The 23,881-nt window shown below is 55.3% G+C and overlaps 1 protein-coding gene across 1 annotated transcript; it reads left to right on the forward strand.

The window, feature by feature from the left end:
- The first annotated feature begins 9,808 nt into the window (after positions 1-9,808).
- On the forward strand, positions 9,809-22,929 carry ANGPTL4 (angiopoietin like 4). Its single transcript, XM_025173250.2, has 7 exons — positions 9,809-10,369; positions 11,246-11,356; positions 13,649-13,784; positions 20,012-20,119; positions 20,572-20,670; positions 20,821-21,096; positions 21,871-22,929. The coding sequence occupies exons 1-7, from the start codon at positions 9,890-9,892 to the stop codon at positions 22,050-22,052; spliced, it is 1,392 nt and encodes a 463-aa protein (XP_025029018.2). The 5' UTR covers positions 9,809-9,889; the 3' UTR covers positions 22,053-22,929.
- The last annotated feature ends 952 nt before the right edge of the window (positions 22,930-23,881 follow it).

Genomic DNA, 23,881 nt, shown 5'->3' on the forward strand with positions numbered 1-23,881 from the left:
CTGGTTAGCTTTGAAAGTGCGAAGCAGGGTTGGGCCCGGTTTGAACTCAGATGGGGGCAACAGGATGTTGTTGATCCTGGGTCAAAGCATTCCAGAAGAAGGGAACAGAGAACTCCTAGCCAAAAACACCCACCCACACCCCCTACGACCCACCCCACCCTTCTCCAGTGAAATGGGCACAACCCCTTGAAAAGCAGCTTCTCTGCACAGCAGTCCTAGAGGGCCACGGAGCAGAGGGTTGTGCTAATGAAACCACCAATGTTCCCCCCCCCTCAGAAAAAGGGAATTTCTCCTGAGAACTGTAGATCCTCCTTCCCTGCCTTGAAGCAGCTTTCCCCAACTTGGTACCCTCAGCCGTGAATGCCCCAGGGGGCATGGCCAGGCCCCAGAGCATCCCAGCGCCAACATCTGAAGGGTGTCCAATTCGTGGAAAGGCTGTTGCAATTCAAAAGGACTTGTTTTGCTCAGCAGAGAGAAGGATGTGCGTGTGCGGCCTCCAGCAAAGGCAGGAATGTAGGAAGAGCGAGAATATGCACGTTAGGTTTCCTCTTGTCAGCCATCAGCTGATGGATAGGGAATGTGCAGTGACCTACTTTCCAGCCCCCCTCCCATAACTCTTTCCACACTGCTTCTGCTATGGCTCCACGGTGATCTTTTTGGCTTAGCTGTTGTCATGATGTTAAAATACGCTGTTAAGGAAACCTTAGCTCCACCTGGAAATGTTGAAGCCACATCATACGGACTCTGCTTTTTGGAAGGGGTTGAACCTCTAGGGTTCAGGGTTAGAAGCAGGGAGCCTCCCCTTCCCCATTCTTCAGAAAATTATCCCCCCCCCCCAACAAGCCATCAACCTTGTGCCTGTGTTTTCAGCAGCTTATTTCTGCATTTGGCATAAGCCATTTTCAAGTCCTTGCAAAACCAGGATATTTGTTTCTTGACTGCACTGGTTCTAGCCAATCCAAGCTACGCACAGCTGTCACCAGCACGGCAAGGCTTCCTTCCTGGCCATACCCAATACCAAATCTTTGGCAGACACTAAATGCAAAAGGGAATTAGCAGCAATACATCGGCAAGTTTTTTTTTTTTAATTCATTTGAAAAATGTGAGTGCTGCCTTTCCAGGCAGAGGGGCCGCATTGTCCACATTGCTGGGAGAAGGTAGAAGCTGCAGATAGGCACGAAGCTTGAATGTCCAGCTTGCCTTCTAGTGTGTGAAGGGCCTGCCAACAGAGGAGCAGTTGGGACCAGGCCCAGGAAAACAGCCTTGCCTCTGGTGGCGTTTTCAGGAGGGCGGGTTGACCCGACCCAGATCTCAGGGGATCCAGAGGCTGAGTGTGGGCATTGAAAAGCCCGGGTTCTTGGATTCCAGGGCAGCGCTCCAGGCCCTCCCTGCTGCCTGCCGAGCCCTATGGATGCTTCTGTGCCTTTAATTCCATGGGGACAGCGGGAGGGCAGGGGGATTGTTTTCCAGCCAGACACCCACGGGGGTGGGGGGATCAGAAAGGTCAAGACGGCAGCCACGGGCAGCATAGTAAAAAAGGGGTGAGGCTTTGATTGTGCAGTGGTGTCTCCCCTCCTTCTCAGAGACGTGCACACACACGGGGAGAGCAGAAAGATGCCTGCACACATGCACACAGACACAGGGATGCCCCACCCTGCTTAGACACTCACACGCACACACGTGCACGCACAGGTGCAACACAGCATTTTGCTCCACCAAAGAAAACACTGACGCTTCCTTTGGCCGCTGCTGGGAAAAGCAGGAGGCGGACGCTGCTCGTTTTCTCTACCTGGTCATTTGTCTCGTTCCACTTTATTTTGGTACTGCTGGCAGCTACCAAAAGAATAGGAGCTCTACTTTAAATAGATAAAAGTAGATTTAAAATAAGTACACTTACAAAAAAAGCCGTTCTAAAAGCAGCCGTTGCAAATAGGAACAAGGGAGCAGCTAAAAATGTTTCCCTGGAGTAAATATAGAACGGTGGGGAGCTGGAATTGTACAGTCAGAGAATAAATCTGATGGGATCCAATGGATCTCCCCTCACCAAGCAGACATGCTTCTGGACGTCAGTTGTGGAGATGCTTTAGAAGTTCCCTGGCTGGAGAACACAAACAAGCATGTAGAGTCCAAATCATGGGAATCATTGTTCCCTTCCGGTCACTCCCCATGTAAAACCTGGAGCAAGTTCGGAGAAGGGCCACCAGGATGGAGAAGAACCTGGGAAACAAGCCTTGCGAAGAACGTGCAGAATCTGGGTACGCTTAGCCTACAGAAGAGAGGGCGCAGGGGAGAGGGGATAGCAGTCTGCAAAGGTCCGCCGAAGAGGGCAGGACCAGAATCACGGGGTTGGAAGTACAAGGAAGGAGATCCAGGCTGGACGGCAGGAGGAATTTTCCTGGCTGTGCCAGCTGCCGGCCCGGGGAACAGGCTGCCACCTGAGGTGCTGAGTTCTCCTTCGCTAGAGATCCTCAGACAGAGGCTGGGTGTTCACCTCTCTGGGAGGCTCCAGCGCAGTGTTTCTCACCTTGGCGACTTGGAGATGTGCAGACTTCGACTCCCAGAATTCCCCAGCCAGCAAGAGCTTTGTTCACGAAACACACGAGTCCAGTTATCGAGTTTATCCGATTTGCCCAGTCCCTAAACTAACCAAATGGGCTTAGCCACAAACATTAACCAGGTCTGCGCGTTGTGCAAATGTAGCTGGTAGGTCTTTACTTGACCTGGTTCAGGATGTTGTGCGAACAGAGGCACACTGCAATCACTCAAAATAAGCCCGGACCCCAACATGCACCTCCGGGATGCTCCCGAGGCAGCGTTTCTAAGCCCCAGGGCTGCCAAAGCGCGGGGTGGGCTGCAGAAGCCCCACCTCTCCTCTTGGTCACGTGACCAGGAGGGAGGGGCTTAGAATGGAGCCAGCTGCACCCTTCTGAGACTCTCCCTCACCTGAGGGGTGCAGCTGGGGATGATGGGAGTTGCAGTCCACAGCAAAAATCCTCGCTTTTTCCTCTCTTGAAGAAAGTGACCCCAGCTGCTATAAAAAGCTGGTTAATGATTCCGGGAAGCCACCCAGATTGGCATCCGAGGGCAAAATGGGGTGAGGCAGCTGGCCAGCTGTGCCAAACGTTGCAGGTGGCTGATAGATTTCTCTGTCTTTGGACTAGCTGGGTTCCAAATGAAAGAACCTGAGTCTGCTCCAGGGACATTTTCCAGGGGAGGGGTCAAAAAAGTCAAGATGGCAGCTGCTAACATGTGACTGAACCCCCACACCCTTTTTGCATATGCCACGACTGGGGGCACATAAAAGGGGGGCACTTGACGCACATGGTCACAGCCATTTCAAAACAGAGCCCTGGCGTGCAAACACTCCGACTCACGACCCATCCTGAGCTTCCTGGCGTTATTTGCCCAGGTCAAATCACACTGTGACCGGTCAGTTGAACATGTTCTGGCCAAACCACGCAAAATGTGGGCTTTGTGCTGGAGGCAGAGTGGAAAGTCCGAGAAAACGCAGAAGAAACAAAGTCCCTCCTCTGTGCCTTAGCTGCTTTTCACTGGCAGGTCCCCTCCATTTTGCCCTCAGGAACCTCACTCACCCTCCAAGAATCACAGAGCGGAAGGGACGGAAAGGGACCTTGGAGACCTTCTAGTCTAGCCCGCTGCCCAGGGCAGGAACTCCCCCAACAGACGGTCGCACCGCCTGTTTCAGCCCCTCCAGTGAAGGAGAGCCCCCGTCCCCCGCCCGCCGCCCGCCGGAGGCAACCTCTCCCCTCCGGAAGTTCTTCCGGATCTCCAAGCAAACTCAAGCCCAGGACTGACCCTCCCCTGGCAATCACAATTGCTACCGATCCCCCCCCCGCAAAAAAGGAGCCCCCACCACTGCTCATGTCCCCCTGTAAAACATCCCGCTGCCCTGGATGGGCTCCTCCTGGATGCAGCTGCAGGGAGAGTCAGGTGTGAAACCCAGGGCCAGCTTAGGTGGGGCGGCGGTCACCTGGCCCAGGGGCCCACGAGCCACTCACCGCCCCCAACACACCATATGCAACATCGGGGGAAAGCCGGTTTTGCTCAGCTGGGAAGGGATTCCGAGGCTGGGGAAGTCGCGGGTGTTCAGAAGGGCAGGAAGGGCAGCGGCGGGTCCACGTGGAAAGACGCTCCGTTTCCCCCCGAAACACCCACCCCAAGTAGTACAAAGGCCACCTCTCTGGTCTGCCCCCGTGGGAGCGCCCCCAAGACCGCCGCGGGGCTGCGCTGCGCTGCGCTGCGCTGCGCTGCGCTGCGCTGCGCTGCGCTGCGCTGCGCTGCGCTGCGCTGCGCTGCGCTGCGCTGCGCTGCGCTGCGCTGCGCTGTTCTCCCCGCCGCGCGCACACGCAGCCGGGCGCCCGCGGCGCCGCGCCCCGAGCGGGCTGCCCAGCTCCCGCACCTGGATGGACACCTGGACGACGCCCCCGCCCCGCCCCGCCCCGCCCCGCCCCGCCCCGCCTTCCCCGTGCTCTGCTTCCAGCTGCAGGCCGAGGGCGGGGTCCGGGGCGGCGCTCTGCTTCCCTTCGCGAAGAGGGGTCGCCCTCCTCCTCCTCCTCCTCCTGCGAGCCAGCGGACGGGGAGGCAGGGCGGTGGGTGCGTGGAGGATTAGGAGGGCACCGCTCGCCCCGGCCCGGCCCGGCATGGGCTGCCTCCCGAGGTTGGTGGGCGCTCTGTTTCAGGCTGCATTGGCACGCCCGACCTCCCTGGGCCCCTCCCTGCCCCTAACCCTTTCCTGTGCGCCTGTTTGCCCGCTAGTGACCTCAGCTGCAGCTTGAGTTAGTGTCTGGCTCAAGGTTCTGTATGTAACCACCTGGACCAGCTGGTTCAGGGTGAGGGTGCCAGGCTAGGACTAAGGAGACACGAGTTCAAATCCCCCCTCAGTCACCGAATCTCTCTCTGGCGCTTGAGGCCAGCCCTCCTTCTCACGGGGAGGAGGGAGCGCGACTGTATGTGAAGTGAAGCGCTTCCCTGAAGTGAAGATAGCCCAGAAAATCAATACATCTAACGCACCCTGAAGATTGATTACTGCTTAGTTAGCTATGGTTTGTTTTTAACCATGATTTGTGGAGTGTCGCTAGGACAGGGTTTGTTACGGCTATGCTTGCATTTCCTGGGAAGCAAAACTGGTGATGTAGCAGATTGCCTGACCTCAGCCAGTATAATTCCTAGGCCAGAGTTTATGATTTGGCGGATGGTGAAAACCTGGCAAGCTGCAACTGTACGTGGAGGCTCCATTCAGCTCACCAGCTGAAGCTGAAGGAAATGAAGCTCCTGCTCCCTGCAAGACTCCAACTTTCAAGGGTCCCCCATTTCCCCTTGGGAAGCTGTTCAGGCTTGGCAGGATGGGGCTGTAGTGTATACAGGTAGTCCTCGCTTAATGACCCTGATTGGGACATTTCCATTGCTAAGCAAAGCAGTTGTTAGGGAAAACATCACTGAGGTAGTCCCAGTTGCAGTCATTAGGCGAGGACCTCACGCTTCTCCTGCCCTGCGCTGCCCTGCGCTCGCCTCCGCTTCAACTCCCCACACCACCTATCTCCCCCCCCATCCCTGCCCTTTTGGCTACCCTGCCAGGCAGCTACTGGCGCTCTGCGACGCCTTGCAAAGGGCCAGCAGCTGCCTTGGCCAGGCACACCTCGTCAGCAGCGGGATGAGGAGAAGATGGTGGAGGCCAGGTGGGGGCGGTGGGGGGCAGCAGGGGTAAGCGGTGGCAGAGTGCAGGGCAGCCAAAAGGGCAGACATGTGGGGGAGATAGGCGGATGAGGAGGGTTGAAGCTCACACTGCGATCATAAACGTGGACGGGGCGCCAAGCACCCAAATTTTGATCACCTGATCATGGGGGCACTGCAATGGCCGTAACTTTGAGGACTAGTCGTAGCTGCCATTTGTTCAGCACTGTTGTAACTTTGAACAGTCACTGAATGAATGGTCATTAAGCGAGGACTATCTGAAATATTCTTCAGAAATTTTGAGCTGCTCCAAAGATCTGCAAAGCAGCATCACTCCAGGTGTGGAGGAAACGTAGGCCGGCTTCCTCGTGGTAGTCCTTTGGATTCCGCACCCATGTTCCAGGAGGGCAAGGGGAGGCAGAATGGCTGAAAGAGAGCGATGGGGAGGGTGGGGTATCTCTGATTTTCCAAAAGCATCTTCAACCCAGGGGTAGGCCACCTTCTGCTGGAGGTCTTTGTGCAGAGGCTGGCAAATGGTGTTGCCCCAGGGGGATTGTCTCGGATTATGGTCACACAACACCCTTGACCAGTTCAAGACATAGCAGTGCATTTGGACCAAGCATGACGTTTACTTAGTTTTAAACCAGGTTAGTTTTTTGTGGCCTAGCAAGTGGGGCTAAGTCAGCCACTCTGGTTTGGAAGCCATGGTTTATGGATCCCTCGTTTTGTGAATTTGCCCAACTGAGGTTTATTGAATAAACCACGGCTTAGTGTGTTGTTAACGCGGCTGCAGGTTTTGAGCGTTCTGTGTAATACAAGCCCATTGTGGTTCATTCAGTAAAATCTGTGGAAGCCGAGCTTGTTCTGAATCCAGTCCTTGACATACCTCTCTTCCCCAAACCTCCACCTTTCCGTTCACTTGGCCAGTGGTTGTGTTCCTCCACCTTGGCAACTTCCAGACGCGTGGACTTCAACTCCCAGAATTATTATTTGTTTATGTACATTGTGTTTATTGTATGTTAATTAGTATTCTTGTTTTTTTTGTAAACTGCCCAGAGTCCGTCCTTGAATGAGATGGGTGGTGACTAAATTTGAAATATAAATAAATATAATAAAGCGGGCAACTGGATGACGTGAGCCCAGCCTCCCAAGTGTGGCAACCACAGTCTGTTCGAGCTCGTTCTGTCCTGAACTTTTACATAGTGACCTTCTGGGTCAAACGTGGGAAGGAACGGCAGGAGCCAAGGACAGAACAAGAGAAATAATCTGAAGTGCTCACTCTGTTCTCCGCCCCCGGAACGCATCTATCTTGGAGCACAGATGTCCAAAGTTGGAAAGAGTGTGCGGGCTTCAAAAGACATCTTAGTGGTTGGTGTGTTTACTGAATTCCACGGCTGAAATTGGAGCTTCTGGATTCGTTGAGGTGTCTTTTCATTTCACAAAAGATGTGATCCGGTCTTGATCCAGGATCCTCCAAGCTTTATGAAGCATTGCTCAGAGGAGAAGGAGCTTGGTTAAACTAGCGCTGACCTGCTTTGCGGGGCTGTCGGGAAGGTTGTGAACAAAGCACTGGCTAAGTCCTGGGGATCTGTGAAATCGGCCTGTGGTCTTCATGAGAGGTGTTAGCGCCACGCCCGAGGCCAACGCGCCTGGTAAATAAGCCAACATTCTGATAGTAAGCCAGACACCGAGCCACACTGATTCAATTGCGTGCGGAATGGTTGCCATTTGGGGGCAGACTTTGGGGACAAATTCTGTTTTCTGTAAACACCAAATGGATTTAGCCGGGATTGGAAGACTCACATTGGGGCGAAACACAGATGATGAAAGAAGAGGGCGGTGTGCTACGCATGGGTACGCCCGTGAACCAGGCTTTCTGGTTCGGTGTGCCATGTGAACATAGCCAGGGACTCATGCTTTCGTTGACTGAGATCATCCCATATGGCAGGCCCTGAACCTGGGTGTGCAAAACACAATTCCCACAACTTATTGTGCCCAAACAAAGAAACCACACCCTGGCTTTGTACGCCTGATTCACTCGACGTGCTAAGACAGCGGCTGGGTTTCCACAACACTCACAGATACCTCTTCCCAGTTGAGCTTCATTGAACTGATGGCTGAAGACTCACCACAGCCCAGAACCACAAGACATAACATCTGCTCCTATGCCTGGACTAATCAACCATATGATGACTTAAAAAATCAGCCCTATTTATAGCACACACTGCTGACACTGGCTGGATTCTCACCCTGGCCTGAGCCATGTGAGGTAAATCATGGTTAACCACAGTTAGACCTGGCAGATGAATTTGTACAGTATTGTCAGCCATAGTTGGGTGGGGGGGTTTGGTGCTTTCAAGTCAGCCTTGACTCCTAGTGACTGCCTGGACAAGTCCCTGCAATTTTTTTAGGGTTTCTTATTTATTAATGTCTGCCCACCTGGCCTCTTTAGCGATGGTGTGAACCCAGGTAATGGGCTTATTCCCTAATGAAGGTTAGCTTGTTGGGTGAATGCGGCTCTGAAGTCCGTCCCCTCTCTCTCAAGGCTTGATTTAGGCTGTGGTTCAATGAGTACACAAGAACAAACACTGTTGGTTGGTGTGGTCAGGGAACCGGGGATGTGAATGATACTAAGAGGCATTGGCCCCATTACACACTGCCCCGGGGTGCGTTTCTCAGCCAGCAAACACCGAACTCTGCCAAAGGGACGCATGCAGGTCAGCCCAAGGAAGACATCCCAGAGCTGTGTCAGCTCAAGCTTCCTTAGGCCAACAGCCCTCCTCCCCCCCACCCACTGCTTTCTGTCCTGGGCTGTACATGGCAGGGCCTTGCCCAACATTCGGTCCCTTGGAAGAGCTATTGCCAGGCTGAGACTGAAGGAAGGAAGACGGGCGGAAAAGAGGAGGAAGATGGAGACTCATGGCTTAGATGGAGTCGATGAGATGCTCCAAGAGACATGTTAGTTTATGGCAGCCCCAAATCAGGAGGCGTGTGGGATCACCTTTCAAGACTGCCAAATGTTACTCAAAGGCAGAAGCTGCTACTCATGGAAGTTTTGCCCTTGAAGAAAACTTGACCGTCGGAAAAGGGGCTCCCAGGTGAGAATTGTAAGGAACGAAAGGCCACCTGTGAAGCGGTGGATGGGGGTGCTGGAAGAGAGCTTGTGGGGGAGGAGGGAAGGGATGGAGAGGGGCAGTGGGTGAGCTGGTTTGAGGAAGATTCAGCGCTGTTTCCTCTTATCTCAGGCACAGAAAGTCCGGCCTGCTCTTCCTATCTCTTGTTGCAAACAGGCTTGTCCTGAAAGCGAAGCGATCACGGGGAGGGCTGTCAGATCTTAGGTGCAAAGTTCCAGCCAGCGGCCAGCAGCCAGCAAGAGAAGGGATTTCTGTCTGCTTTCCCGCCCTCTAGCGCCCGTCCGGATGTTTGGAGCCCCGATGCGGAGTGGGAGGGATGGGCGCCGACTGCCCAGTATTCCCAGCCCTTGAAGCCCGCCCCAAGTGCGCGACTCCGAGGGGGGGGGGGTACCACAAAACCCGTCGCGTTCAGAAATAACCGCGGGAGCTGTGCCGCTCTTGGGGGCTTCGCTTCCATTTACTGAATGGCCGGCTGCGAAGGGCAGTTCAGGGAAGGTTAAGACGGCGGGCGTGGGGGCAGCCCCCCGCCGATGAAGGAGACTGATCGCTGTACACTCGCACGGCACCCTCCTTACAGGGTCGCAAGGAGGGTCGGGCCTCTTGGCCTTGTAAAGGTGAGGGGGGCCAAGGAGGAGGCCACGTCCAGACCCCTAAAGGATCGCGCCCGCCGTAGGCTCCGGAGAAGAGGGGAGCACGCGAGCACGCACGCACTTGGACGACCTTGGCCTGAAAACGCAGGAATGTCGCCGATTTGGTAAGAGGCGAAGAATCACCCCGACCGCGGGCTGCAGCGACGCTTCCGGGCACTGCCCTCTTCGCCCTCCCCCTCCGTCCCTGCCTGCCTCCCTCCCTCCGGAGGAGTCTTTATTTATGCGAAAGAAAAGAAGCGAGGCGGGGGGGGAGGCGCCGAGCGGAGCCAGAGGCTGCTCAAGCCATGTGCGCGCCGGTGGGGCGGCGTCTATAAAAGGGGGCGCGTCCGGCGCGTCCGCTCTCAGCCGTGCGCTCTTGGAGAGGTGGCTGCGCGCTGCGCCCCGCTCATTGTCTCCGCGGGCGAAGGGGCGGCAATGCGTTCCCGGGCGCCGGCTTGGAGCGTGGCGTGGCTGCTGGCGGCCCTGGCCGCCTCCGCCTCGCCCCCCAGGAAGGAGCGCGCCCCCAAGGCGGCCTCCTGGGAGGAGGTCAACGTCCTGGCGCACGGGCTGCTGCAGCTGGGCCACGGCCTCCGGGAGCACGTCGAGCGCACCGGCGGGCAGCTGCGGGAGCTGGGCGGCAGGCTCAGCGCGCACAACGCCTCGCTCGCCGGGCTGGAGCGCTCGGCCGCCGAGCAGCGGGAGCAGCTCGCCCGCGCCCAGCGCCTCCTCGACAGCCGCTTCGCCGACCTGGACGGCCGGCTGCAGACGCTGGCGGGCGAGCTGGCGGCGCGCGAGGAAGCCCGGCGCGAGCCCTCGGGGAGCCTCGACGGCCGAGCGCTGCGCCAGGCGGGCGCCGAGAACATCAGCGGCAGCCCCCGGGGGAGCGGCCAGGCGGCGGAGCTGGGCGCGCTGCAGGTGCGTCCCGGAGGCTGTTGCTCGGGGCCGGCGGAGGGGCCGGGAGGACGGCGCTCTCTGCGCGCCGGAGCTGCCGGGCGGCCGAACGCGTTGCCTGACGCGCTCTGCACCTGGGCAGAGGTACCCTTTGTTTACAGGGAGCTGCTCCTAGCTACCCTTGCTTAAGCCACGCCGATCCCGCCTCGCAAAGTCGAGACCGGAGCCCTCGGTGGCCCGAGCGACCTGCAGGCAGGAGAGGCGAGGAGGCTCCGTTGTTTCCAGGGGCTCGTCTTCCTTCGCCCGTCTTCCCAGGAATATCGTTCTGCCAGCAGTTCGCTCCCAGGGCTGTGCCAGCCGCCTGCGTTACTTCCTCTTTGCCACGTACGAAAAACACAATCAAACTGGTTCAGATTCCACAGTGAATTTAAAAAACAAACAAACGACTGTGGAAAGTCGTATGCCGGGCAAAACTGTGCGTAAAACTGCTGTGACTCCGTAAGTGAGCTGACACGGAGACGTGCAAAGAGGCGAACGGGAGCGTCTAGACTCACTTGCTGGAAACAAAGTGTTGACTTTGCCATTTTCCTGCCCGAAGCGCCTGACTCCTCTTCCCTTGCAAAGCCCTTCCAAACCATCTGAGTTCTGCAAACAAATCCAGAAAGCGAAACTGCAGCTCTGCCTGACTTGGTTCTTTCCAGCACCTCCAGCGAGCTGCCCTCTCGGTGAAAGGGGTGAGCCAGAGATCGACCCTGCGGACTTTTTCCAGAGTTGGCCGATTTGGTGCTGCACTGGCTCACGTCTTTTTAGATTGCTAGATGTTTTTCAGGGCACTGCTTTCATTCTGCGCCCCAGACGTAGTGAAGTTAATCCACCGCCATGTCCGTTTGTCTGTTTCAGAACCTAGTCAGGCGCCAGAACCTGAGAATCGAAGAGCTTTTGCAGAAGATCAAGCAGCAGCAGTTCCGGATGGACAAACAGAATCTGCAGATTAAAAGTCTCCAGAGCAAGGTATTTGGGTGCTCCGCGCAGGCTGAACCACCCCCAGTCCTGGTAGCGGTTGAGGCTTTCCAGCAGATGCAGGCGCCTAACTTGTTGGAACGGGTGAGCCGAGGGGGGTGGGGGGAGTTGAATGGGAAGGGGCCTGGAAGGAGAGTCTCTCTGGAGTGGGAGAGCAAGCCGGCCTCTTGCTCCCTGGAGGGGCAGGGGCCCTTGGGCTCCAGGGCATTTCGGGGAGGGGGAAATGGTGAACGGGAATTGGAGGGAGGAAGAGGGATGGCAGGTGGAGATCAGCTTGAAAGGGTCAGCCTCCCTCATACAAAATCCTCCAGAAATGTTGGACAGAAACTCCCGCAATGTGATTGACGGCTGGGGATGATGGGAGATGCATATCTCCAGGGTTCCAGCCTGCATGGGGAGGCTTTGCTAGGCTGACAGCATGGCAGCAAGCACTCTGCCCCCCCCCCTTATTTTTTCTCCAGACTCAGGTGGGGAAGGCTGTTCACAGATCCTCCCCTAATTCTGTAGCAACCTGATTGCATTTTGACAGTGTGGCTTTTAGTGGAAAAAATGGCTCATGTGAGGGTGGACATAGGTACATGGGAGGCCAAACACTTTCACTCCCCCCTGCCTGTTTTTCTTGCAACCCTTTCAAGTCCAAACACAATCGCAGACATTTTTTAAAAGGTAGCCCTCACAAGGGAAGAAAGGCCGTGGACTCCTAGAGATGGAAAGGGGCTGTCGAGGTCATCTAGTCTCACCCCTGCTCTGGGGAGGGGAGGTGCAGAAGCCTGAGAGAAGCTGGCCAGGGGGTGGGGATGAGGTTGAGAGGATGGGCGGGGCTGGAGGATCTTGCTTTGTTTGGGTATGCAGATTCCAGATGACGCCAGGCGGGTCGCCTCGATGATCTCTTAAAGGATCCTTTGGTGTCATTGTTTTATTTGGAGATTCCTTTATTGGGACAATTTTAGGCAGAGCCCTTCCTTAGAACAAAAGCGCGAGGATGAATTTCCTAATTTTAATATGCCTGAAGGGTGAACCCTAACTTGGCCTTAGACCAGTGTTGTCCAAACTTGGCCACTTTAAGATGAGTAGACCAACTCCCAGAGCCATGGCTGGCTGGGGAATTCTGGGAGTTGAAGTCCACTCATCTTAAAGTGGCCAAGTTTGGACAACACTGCCTTAGACTCTGTGGATATTCCCTCCTCAGCTGCCCAGGCTGGCTTGTATTTGAGTCATTTTTTTCCCTGTTATTGTAATTTTGTGAAACAGTCTAGAAACGCAGCCTTTTTTTGCGGGGGGGGGGAGGGAACAGGAGAGGATTTTTTCTTTCCACTTTTTCTTTCCAGCTCCTTGCAACCATAGTTTCCCTCACAACTGCTTTCTGGAGGGAGTTCTTGATGCAAGGAAGGCCCGTTAAGGCTCATTCTGGTGCGCTGGCCAGCCTGGCAGAGCCTCAGAACCTGATGAGTAAAGGTCCTCCTTCTGCCCCCCTCGCAAGGGCAGCCTTGTGATGGGCGGGGCCCGGTTGTTCTCTGCAAAGCAAGCTTAAACCTTGTGACAGAAAGGGCCAGCCGTTTCCTTCGGGGCTTGGTTTGGCTACGGCTCTCCTAGATTGGTTGGGCAGGTTCCAGGCTCCTGGGGTCTGCTCATTGCTCTGTTCCTCTCCTCCACCTGCCCCCTCCCCATTGACCCACCGGTTGGAGCCTGGTGCAGAAAGCCCCCCCACTTGGTGCCCTCAAGAGTGTGAGAACTTCCAGAATTCCCCAGCCCATGTCCTCGGAATGGGCATGGCGACGTGTCTCAAGGAGTGAAAAATGCTCGCTTGAGTTAGAATCATAGGTATGGAGGGGGCAAGTGGCGTCACACGTGTCATGACGCACATAGTGTGACTGTGGCTCTTGCCAGATTTTTTAATTTTTTATTTATTATCATATTTGTATAGCTGCCCATCTCACCCAAAGTGACTTGCGGTCTGAATTGGTTTCATGCATCAGAACTGAATTGATCTCGCATTTCTTCCACGCAGAATCTGCTGTTGTTAGTGGCTTCAATTTTCTTTATTTCAGAGGCATAATTTACAGCTGAGGTGTCTGTGTGCTTTTGTGGGTGATCCACTTTCTGCAGTCATGGGAGGGGAGACGAAGGCAAGATAATGGGGTGGCTTGCCTAAGAAATACAGTTTGAGCTCTACCAGAAGAGGCAAATGGGACCCGGTTGCCTGTAGATTCTGTCCCACATCTTCCTTCCCTTCGAAACTGAGCTGTGCATCCTCCCCCTCTTGCTCTTCCTCCCCCTTCACAGGTCAACATGCTCATCCCGGTGCACCGCAGCGAAAAGGAAGCGCAGAATCCCAGGTGGAGGGTGACCGTCCAGCGGAGTGCCGATCGAGCTGCGAACCACAGCCAGATGGTCAAGCCTGGAGCGCTGGAGGGTTCAAGTGAGTAAGCAGCCAACTTCTCTGCCTTTTACTGGGGTCTGGAAGAAGAACTTTCCCTTTGCGGAAAGTTCCGCCTTGTGAAAGTGGAATCTTTCAGGAACAGATCTGGGCTTTCTAGAGGCAGAAAGCCAGGGCGTTCAGCAGCTAGAAACAACCTGTCAGCATTGCAACATTTTCCACATTTGCTGGAAAATGGCCTGGGAAATTCAAAAGTTGAGTTATCTTTGATTAATCATGCAAACTGCGGTTCCCTGCTTGTATGCCCTTAAACTGAAACATCAGAAAGGGGTAGATGCATTGGCCAAGGTGACAGCGACCCTCCTTTGCTGTAACAGCCACATGGAATTTCCACAGTCAAGGATGGCCTCCGGGGAGGACCCATTGCTCAGTGGGCTGCCTGGGAATGTGCAATTACAGGTAGTCCTCGCTTAATGACCATTTGTTTAGAGACCATCCAAAGTTACGATGGCACTGAAAAAAGTTACTTGCGACCAATCTTCGCACTTACGACCGTCGCAGAGCCCCTGTGGTCATGTGATCGCCATTTGCAACCTTCCCAGCCAGCTTCCAGCAAGCAAAATCAATGGAGAACCATGTGATTTGCTTAGCGGCTAAGGCAAAAAAGGTCATAAAATTGGCTGCGGTCACGTGATGCTTCGCTTAACAACTGCCCCGCTTAACGATGAATTTTCTAGTCCATATTGTGGTCGTTCAGCGAGGACTACCTGTAGCTGGTTTTAGAAGCTGAATGTTGGGCTGGAAGCACCAGTGGGATCCAGGTTGGTGATCCTTTGCTTCTTTGCAGAGAAGTCACTCTGGGGTGCACTGTGAGGGTGAAGGAATTTCAGAAGAGCTTGGGACAGCCTAAACATCTGTCCCCAGGCTCCAGGCCTAGTCTCTCCAGGAAGATACACTGGCAGAGTCATGAGGACTAGCGTTCTTTCAGCCATTGGGACGTTAGTAGCAGCTTTGGGCAGACGGAAGGGCGCGGTCATTAGGTCAGGTTCACGGCATAGTGGAGAAGGAGGTCTCCGTGTTGGCAGAAAAGTTGCTCTGTGTCATATTTGGCAAGTGGGAAGGCGGGGAAGGTGGCGACGGGCATCTCCCCTGATGCTTACAGTCTAAACTAGAAAAACAGTATGGGGCATCAGGGCTGGAGCAGTGACTTGCCAGCTTTAATACGGGTGGATTTCAACTCCCAGAATTCCCCCGCCAGTGCAGCCTTTTAATAAAATGTGCATGTCGGAAAAAGCACTACCAGACTCCTCCTGATTTTCTGCTGCCATAACACGGCTCTCCTCCAGGGCCTTCAGTGGGAAGAGAGAACCTTCTGTACGTGCTCAGGAGCCTTCCTCCTCTCGCTTGCTTCTTACCCTGTACAAAATTAAACCTCTACCAAAGACAGCTTCCCTCCAGATGCCAAGGAACGGACCCCGGGCCTGTCTCTTTCGGGCTGGTTCAGCCTGCTCCAGACGTGCGGGAGAACCCCTCCCAGATTCCCCAGTCCAAACATCTGGAGGGTGCCGGTTGGGGAAAGCATCAGCCCTCCATTCATTCCCCGCTCGCTGCTCTCGGCGGCTGCAGGATGGCCCTCCGCCAAGTGTGTCAGAGGTGGGGGCGGAAGGCGCGCCGGGAGCTGCAGGGTTAATGGCTGGCGTGCCAGTGAAAGGGGGGCTGTGGGGGTGGGAAGCGGAGGAGCACACGTGCGCTGGCCCCTCTCCAAGTAGGGGAAAGGCCGCCCCCCCCCCCCGTTCCTGCCCTGGGATTCCAAAATACGTCGGCCAAGGCGGGCGGAGGCGGGAGGGCCAGAGCCATCCCACTCCACCCGGGAAAGGCAGAGACCCTGAGCAGGCACTGGCCCGCCTCTGCCCCCCCAGCCACCAGGCAAACGGCCCCCCCGCCCCCTGCCCAGCCCGAATTTTTGGCTTTGTGTCCTAAAGAGAGATTCTAAGCTGCAGGGAAACTGGCTTCTTCTGGCCAGCATTTGTCCCTGCTCTCCTTAGAAGTGATCTTGGGGGTGGGGGGATAGGGAGCTTGAAGGGGGGCAAACAAAGGCTTCCAACCGTCTCTTCGCTGCCCCAAGAAGGTTATCGGTCCCGGCCCTGAAAAGGCTGAGCAACCAAGCGTCGCCCGTTGCAGTTTGCAGGGGAGGCCCTGGGCACCGGGAGGCTGGGGTTGTTCAGCCTGGGCTGCCCAGCGCTCTTGCCCGGCTCTGGCGGAGAGGGGCAGAGGAGGACTGGGGCTCGCCAGTAAACTGGGTGAACTGGCAAGCCCGTCTTGGGGCCGGGCCTTCTCCCCAGCAGAGGTGCCCTGGGCTCCACTTCACGTGTGGGCCGGATCCCCAGCGCAGACCCAGACGGTGAGCTGACCGCAAGAGAAAGCAGCGCCCCGAGATTCTTCCCAGAACGGGTCGTGGGCAGCCTGGAATTGCATGCTCTCCCCGCCTGGCTGTGACTCAGGCTTGGGACCGGCCGACGACAAAGGCCTGGGATGCCAGGGGGCTGAGCACACTGTTCTCCTTGCCCCCACCCCCATGGAGGGCTGCACACCGAGCACAGCCCACTCTACAACAGCGGTTGCAAAACGCTCTGGGAAACTTTTTAAAATTATTTTTTGGGCGAGCCCTGTGGCTTCTTTTCCAGATGCCAAGGAGCAAATCTGTTAGGTCCAGTTGAGGGTGGCTGCCTTCCCCAGCTCTCAAGGTCTGCTGTGGATTATGGGAGTTGAGTTCAAACACATCGAAGGGAGTGCTGGATTAGGGGACCCTGATTGGAAGCCCAACCCGTCGCATCTCACCTGCACGCATCGTGCTCCCTCACGCTGTTGTTCAATGGTGGCCTTTTTACAATGGGTGCTAACATCAGGACAGATGCTAGGGTTAGATTTTGTAGGCTGTTCTTCTCCCGAAAAAGGTGATCTCATCTCAGAAAAGAACTATCTGGATCTTTGTCCAAAAACCAGAAGTGGGCAAAAGGGGGATTCTCCGGGCAGCCACTTCAGAACAAAGGCATGAGATGAGTTGGCCTTGTGCCTCTCTGTACCTGGGGGACACTGAGGCAGAGAGCAGGCCCTTACCCAATATTTAGTTCCAGCGTGTGCTGATGCTTTCTAGCGCTGGGTGTGCAGAGATGGTAGACTGCTCCTAGACAGAGAGGTTCCTTTGAACTGTTCTGGCTGCCGGTATTTGACTGGCAAGAGAAAAGGGTCTAAAAAGTTCCATCCCCGCTTCTCTGAGTTGGGAGAAAACGCCGGCCTGAGGTCCCATCGCCCGTCCCTCTCCTGCCTCCGTCCCCAGTCCCTCCCCACTGCCCTTGGAACGAGGGGGAAACCACCCCTTTGGCAGCAGGACAGCTTAAGCCTGGCTCACCCTGGGCTGGCACTGCCAAGGGGATTGGCACATGGTTGGCAGCAAGCAGGGGAGGCTCTCGGTATGGGAGGCGGGTGGTGCCGGCCTTGTTCTTTCTGTTCCTCTGCCCGGGCTGCTGTGTGTGCTTCAGCTGAAAGCCAGAGGATGGAGAAGGGCGTGGGGGTAAGCATGGGTTGGCTTGCGGTGCTAGTCCTCAAGAATTACGTGGAAGGTTGGCAAGCTCCAACTTTCCCAGGCCTGCCCTTCATCCGCCGACAGCTTCTCCTCCTGGATGGGGGGGGGGGCTTGCAGCCTGCTCGGCCTTGCGCGGCACAAGTCCCGTCTGTGGGCAACTGAATGATGCAAGCTCACCCGCCCTTCGGAGGAGGAGAAGGAATTGGAGTAAAGTTCATGTTTACACTCGAGGGTCCCCCTCCAGCAGCCCGCCCTGTTCTTTGGCATCCTGCCCCCGGCAGCTGTTTTGAGAATCTCGGCTAAATTTATCCAAGGCCGGAGGAAGGAGGCCTCTCCCCCCGCAACTTCGAGGACGCTGCCCCTCCTGCAGGGAGCCAGAACAGGGTCTCTCTTTGTCTGGGGTGGCGGTGCCCCCTCCATCTGCTCTGAGCAACGGGCAAAGTCCCCTTCCGCCCTGCCACGTCTCTGCCTCTCGGCCCTGCCACTTGCTGGCCTCCTGTCCCGCGTTGCGCTTGCAAGTGGACTTTCTGCTGGCCCACAGGTGGGTGCCAGGCTCACCCGAAGCAAAGTCCAGCTGCTGTGGCCATTGGGGTGCCTCTAAGGGGGTCTCCAGGTGCCCCACAAGAAACCTCGGGCAGGCCCCACCTGTCAGGCTTTGCAGACACTGGTGATCTGCGGGCCTTGAACGCGTGGGGCATGAACGAGCCAGCCCTTTCTGAGCATGTGCAGAGGGCTTTTGGCACAGACCAGGCTGGCAGTTTCTTGATGGGGGAAGATCCTTTTAGGCAGCTTCTGTTGGCTTTCCGCCTGACTTAGCTGAATGCTTCTGGGCAAGGGACAATGACCCCAGCAAAGGTGACCGCCGGCCCCCGGGGTGGGTCATCCCCTGATACAGAAGTTTGGTTTTTTAGAACAGGTCGTAATTTTTTCTTGGTGTGGCAACTTCAGCACCGTGGCTTCCAGAAAAAAGGCCAGCCTTTTGCAAGGCACCCCTCTGGGTGGCACCAGGGTGAGGAGGGCAGAACTGCAGCCAGGGGACCCCTTCGTTCCCCTTCCTGTGCCCCTCCTTGACTGCCGCTTCGTCAGAGCAGAGAACTGGCTGGGGCCCCCCAGTTTCTAGAGCAGGCAGCCCCGTTTCTCACGGGGAAGCCCAGCGAGCCCAGAGGTGGTGTGTCCTTGCACGTGGATGTTCCCTCTCAGCCGCTGTGATTCACAGCGTGATAAATGCGTCTTTGGACACAACGGAACGTTCCTTCTATTTCTCACAACAAGCGGTTGCAGCAGCCCACGACGTGCCAGGGTCCCTGGTCATGGAAAGTGACTTCACGCAGGCCTGCTCTGGTCTCGTCTTCTGAAAGTGCATGCGCGAGAGAGAGACGCTTCTCCTTTTCATTGCCTGCCCTGCATTTCCTTGATTTTGTGGCCGGCTGTTAATGCCAGACCAGACGGGCTTCGTCCCTCCTCCTGCCTCTCTGCTGCGTCAACATGTCAACCCCCTTAGACTGGAAATCAGGCTGTTTTGCCAGCGCACCCACTTGACCCTCTAGGAAATTGCTCTGCTGATGCGAAAGAGGGATGAACCGGAGGCCCTGGAGGAGAGGAGAGGAGAGGAGAGGAGAGGAGTTGCTGCCTGTCTTCTTATCCAGACGTGTTCGGCACCATAGTGCCGGGAATGTTCAGGCAGCATAGCTAATTCAGAGGGGATTACTTTAAGTAGCCCGCAGCCCCAAATAATGATGTGCAGTAATGGTGCTAAGCAGGATGCCTGGACCTAGATCTCAGGAAATCAGTCTAAGTGAGCACAGAGAGTTGTGTAGCCAAAAGGTGCCGTCCCGTCAGGTACACACAGGACGCACAGGTACAAATCGGGCAAGGCTTGGGTTGTGGCAACATATCAACCATCTTGCATTTTGAGCCCCCCGGCCCCCACCCTGGGATGCCACTGAATCCTGTCCTTGTTTACTCAGATTCCTCTTTGCTTCACGAGACTTGATTCCAAACAAGCGGGCATGTGGTTTTTTTTTTTTAATTGTGCATACTGTACAAGTGTTTGTAACATTATGCAAATGATCAAAATTCAGGTTTGGGCTTAGATTTACTAACCAATTGATACTCCAAACAACAGTTCAAATAACAAGCTCTTTTTTTTTCTCAAAACGAGCAAATTATTATACAAAGGAATGTCTTCATGAACGAAAATAGAGAAAACAAACAGTAGTGTTCAGTGCACGATCTTCCATTTCTCTATATATTTGTGAATATTGTCCTATTGAAAATGTTTTCGCTTGGATTCTTGCATGGAGTGGAATTCCAGATTTCACTGTTTTAAGATGCTGCGCTTTTGTGTTTTAATATCTGCGGTTGCAAATGTTCAGGTAAACCCACCAAAAATGCTTTGCAATTAGCCCTGAAGATGAATACATAGGTATAAGCAAAGGGACCCACCCAATGGGTTATTAAACCATAAAGGACCTTGTCGAGCTGCGCACCTCTAGAAGTGTTGGATCACAGCTTTCCCAAATCTGTCATCCGTGACTCTGAGACGTTGCGGGTTGCAGCTGAACAGAGCCGAAGAGCTGAGATTGGGGAAGTCTGAGCCTCTTCAGTCAACAGACCGGCTTCCGTAACGTGTATGTTAATCCATCCTGACAGTCTTGCTTCTGGCTCTCTCTCTCTCGGCTTGCAGAGCTTCCAGTCGGCTGTCACGACCTCTTCCTTGAGGGGCAGCAGAACAGTGGGGTCTTTGAGATCCAGCCCCCCGGAGCCCAGGCTTTCAAAGTCTTCTGTGACATGGGTAAGTTGTGCTGGGAGGAGGTTGCTGGGGGCATGCCAAGCCTGGATGCCAGTCTCCATACGGCTGGGAGATGGCTGATTTGACTTGGGAGAAGTGTGTGTGTGTGTGTGTGTGTTGTTCCCACTGTAAAAAAATCAGGAGTCTCGTCGAAAAGCTTCTACCTTTAAATAACCTTTGTGAGCTGCAAAAGGTGCCACCGGACTCCTAATTTTTTCGCCACCATAGACAAACACAGCTTCCCTCCTGCAAGGTGTCCACAGTAATGAAATTTAAAAGCAGCTGTTAATGCTGTGCCAGATCTTCCAGTAGCTCCCTGCCAGCTCACCGTGTTTTTAGGGAATCAGTCAGTGTTTTGGGGGTGGGGAGGTGCCATGGCAGCTCAGGGCTGGGGCGGAGGTGAAGCTGGCGCCTCGGCCCTTCGGTGCCCTTATTCCTGCTCTCTCTGTCGGCAGAGAACGGAGGCTGGACTGTGATCCAGCAGCGCTTGGACGGCTCTGTAGATTTTGACCGGCTGTGGGACGCCTATAAGGATGGCTTTGGAAATCTGACAGGTGGGTGAACGTGGCGGCGGCCCTGAGAATTCCTGCCAGGATGCTGTCCCAGCCCGTGGAGGGGCGCCCTGAGATTTGGTGATCTTGCTTTGAGGCTGCCTTTTAGTCGCGCCCGGTGCTCAGTTATTTCCACCGCTTTGTTCTCTTTAGGGGATTTCTGGCTAGGCCTGGAGAAGATGCACCAGATCGTGAAGGAGGGGCAGTTCCACCTGCTAATCGAGCTGCAGGACTGGGAGGGGAACGCCCGGAGCGCCCAGTTTCTCTTTAGGCTGGGCGGGGAGGACACGGCTTACACGCTCAGCCTCCTGGGGCCCATCCTGGGAGAGCTGGAGAGTGCCATGGGGGACTTCCCCCAGCTGCCTTTTTCCACAAGGGATCAGGACCACGACCTGAAGGGAGACACCAACTGTGCCAAGCACCTCTCAGGTCGGTTGAGGGACTCGGAGCTCCCCGCAAATGCCCCGGAGCTGCCCCTGGCCAGAGAGGGCGGGAGGGTCCTGGGGCGCTCGCAGACGGGGCAGTTGAAGCCCTGATGTGCGTAAAAGGCGGGCAGAGCTTTGGTGGCAGCGTTGCGGCTGCCCCCTTGACTTTTTTGACCACTCTCTGCTTGCGGACAAATGGTGACCACAGAGCAGGGTCCTGGTGGAGGGGTGAAGCCTTCAGGAAGAGCTTGCCAGGGAAACCCAGAGTGACTTTAGGCCAGTCTGTCTCTCCTTCTCTGCCCAGTCTCCCTTACAGGGCGGTTGTGGGGATAAAATGCAAACAGATGTGCTGGTGGAATTTGATATCTGCCAAATCTCCACCGTACCCACGTGTGTATGGCTTCCATTCCTGGGAACCCTTCCAGCTAGGGCTGGGAAGGGCCCCTGTTTGGAAATCTGGAGTCACGAATGCCGCCCTTCCCGCTTGGCAGTGGCTAGGAGGATGGGGGGGCGGGTTATGCAAACAATACAGCGTGCAGTGGGGGGAAAGGCTGCCTGGAAGGGCTGCTGTTAAGATGACAGGAAAATAACGAACGCAAAGAGCCCTTGAGGAGATGACTCCAGAGCTTCGGTTCCAGATCAGAATATGGTCTTTCCGTCTTGCCTTCCTACGGAGAGTGCCCGGGCAGAGTTCCCAGTTAGGGTGCTTAGAAGAAGTCCATGTATCAACTTATGCACCGGGCTGACCCCTGTCTTTTGCCCCATCTGCTTCTTGCAGGAGGCTGGTGGTTTAGCTACTGTGGCCACGTCAACCTCAACGGGAAATACTTCCGCTCCATCCCGCGCCAGCGGCACCAGAGAAAGCAGGGCATTTTCTGGAAGACTTGGCGAGGGCGCTACTACCCCTTGCGATCCGCTGCCATGAAGATCCGGCCTGCAGAGCTGAGCCGGGCGCCTTAAGGGCCCCCCAAGAGACTGGGCACCGCCCTTTCTGCCCGCTCCTGCGAGACGCAGCTGGTCTCTGGCTCCTGGAGCCCGGGCAGCGGTCTGGCTTTCGGTCTGAGGGTCCAAGGGAGCCGTCCTTTGTAAGGGGGGGCGAGCCTGGCAAAGGGGGCCAGCGGAAGGGGCCTAGGTGGCATTGGGGAAGGCTGCTGTGTCGTGATGTCATTGGGGGGGGATTCGGGGAGTGCCACCTGTCAGCCTCCTGGGACTGTCGGAACTTCTTGCTGGGCACGGCGAGTCTGTTTCCTTGGGCTTTATGCCCCCTCCAAATGAGAAGCAGCTGCAGCCGCCTCCTCCTCCTCCTTCTCCCCCCCCCCCCGTTGGCTGTGCTCAAGAGACAGAGCCACTGAAAAGGCTGTGGGGCTGGAGTGGCTGGCGGGGTGAGGAGGAGGGCATTCCCCGCATGAAAGCGACCTTGATGCAGTGCTGGGGACCCTGGTACAGACCCTCCGGCTGCAGGCGTAAGCCAAGCTGGCCTCTGCATATAACGCGCCCCCCGGCCCCGCCCGGCCCGGCTCGGCCCTCTTCCTTCTCGGATTCTCATTAGGTCACATTGACTTAAAACGCTCCTGTCTGGCTGCTTGTCTTGCACGGGACAGCGGTACGGGGGTGTTAAGTGTGTTTCATCCCGTCTTTTAAAATTGTCCTGTTGTTTTTAAAACGGATCATCGCTGAGTGATATTGTTGTGTGACTTTAAAAATCTGTGCTTTGGATGCTCGCAGTAAGAGGTGGGAGATTTTTTTCCCCTCTTAGTTTTTTTTTTAGATCTTTTTATACTTAGGTGTGAGACTCTGTGGTCAGTGACATGTCTTTTTGCCTTTTATGAATAAAAAAAATGGATATTTTTTTCTGTTCTGATTCTCTAGGCCATAATAGGGGGCAATTCTAAATAGTCAGGGGATGTTGAAACTTTTCTGGGCAGCCCTAGTTCCAACCAGCCCTCTCTCCAGGAGGTTGGAGACGCTGCATACCATGAGGGATATTCTCAAGGTCTCTGAAATTCAGGATTTCCCGCTCTGCTCAGTTGCTAGAACAAAAGGATGCAATCCTGGGAAACAAATAATCTAGATCAGTGTTTCGCCATCTCAGCAACCAAGATGTATGGACTTCAGCTCCCAGAATTCCTTAGCCAGCCATGCTGGCTGGGGAGTTCTGGGAGTTGAAGTCCATCTTAAAGTCAACGTGGGCTTCCAGGATGCTTGTGTGAACTGAACACAACAGAGCCAGGCGAGTCAAGGATAGCTCTTAACGGGCCTGGGTGAAACATTTAAGGCCTTCTTATATTTTAACAAACGAAAAACATAGGCTCTGTCATGGAAAATGCAATTAATTATTATTAAACCTCCTATGATGGGACTTTAGACTGACCTGAAGGTCTAGGGGCATGAGGTGGACTGTAAAAGCGTAGATGATTCTGCAGGTCATTTGGGGCTAAGCCGTGCAAAAACTGCGGACGCTACAGTGAAGTCCTGTGAATTGGTCCCACGTCTCCGTTGCTTCAACCTGGAGTTGGAGAGACCCTCTCAGCCCATCCTGCCACATCTCCAGGAAAGGCCCCACATGGTTTATCAGCCAAACCGGATTAAAAGACTCAGCACAGAAGTCCCGTGGTCGCAGGGAGTCAGGCACCATATACATTTATACGTACCGTATAATTGTGTATACAATTATGGTTGGTCGCACAGTCAGCCAGATGATTAGACTCGACTTGGCATTTTTACCCACCTATCGCGTCCTTCCCAAGGACCCGGGATAGGCAGATGGGGTTGGTTGATGGCGTTAGAGG

Source organism: Python bivittatus, unplaced genomic scaffold (assembly GCF_059951505.1).
Source record: "Python bivittatus isolate LINGU-HERP-01145 unplaced genomic scaffold, Pbiv_v1 ctg000500_np1212, whole genome shotgun sequence".
NCBI classification, from domain to species: domain Eukaryota; kingdom Metazoa; phylum Chordata; class Lepidosauria; order Squamata; family Pythonidae; genus Python; species Python bivittatus.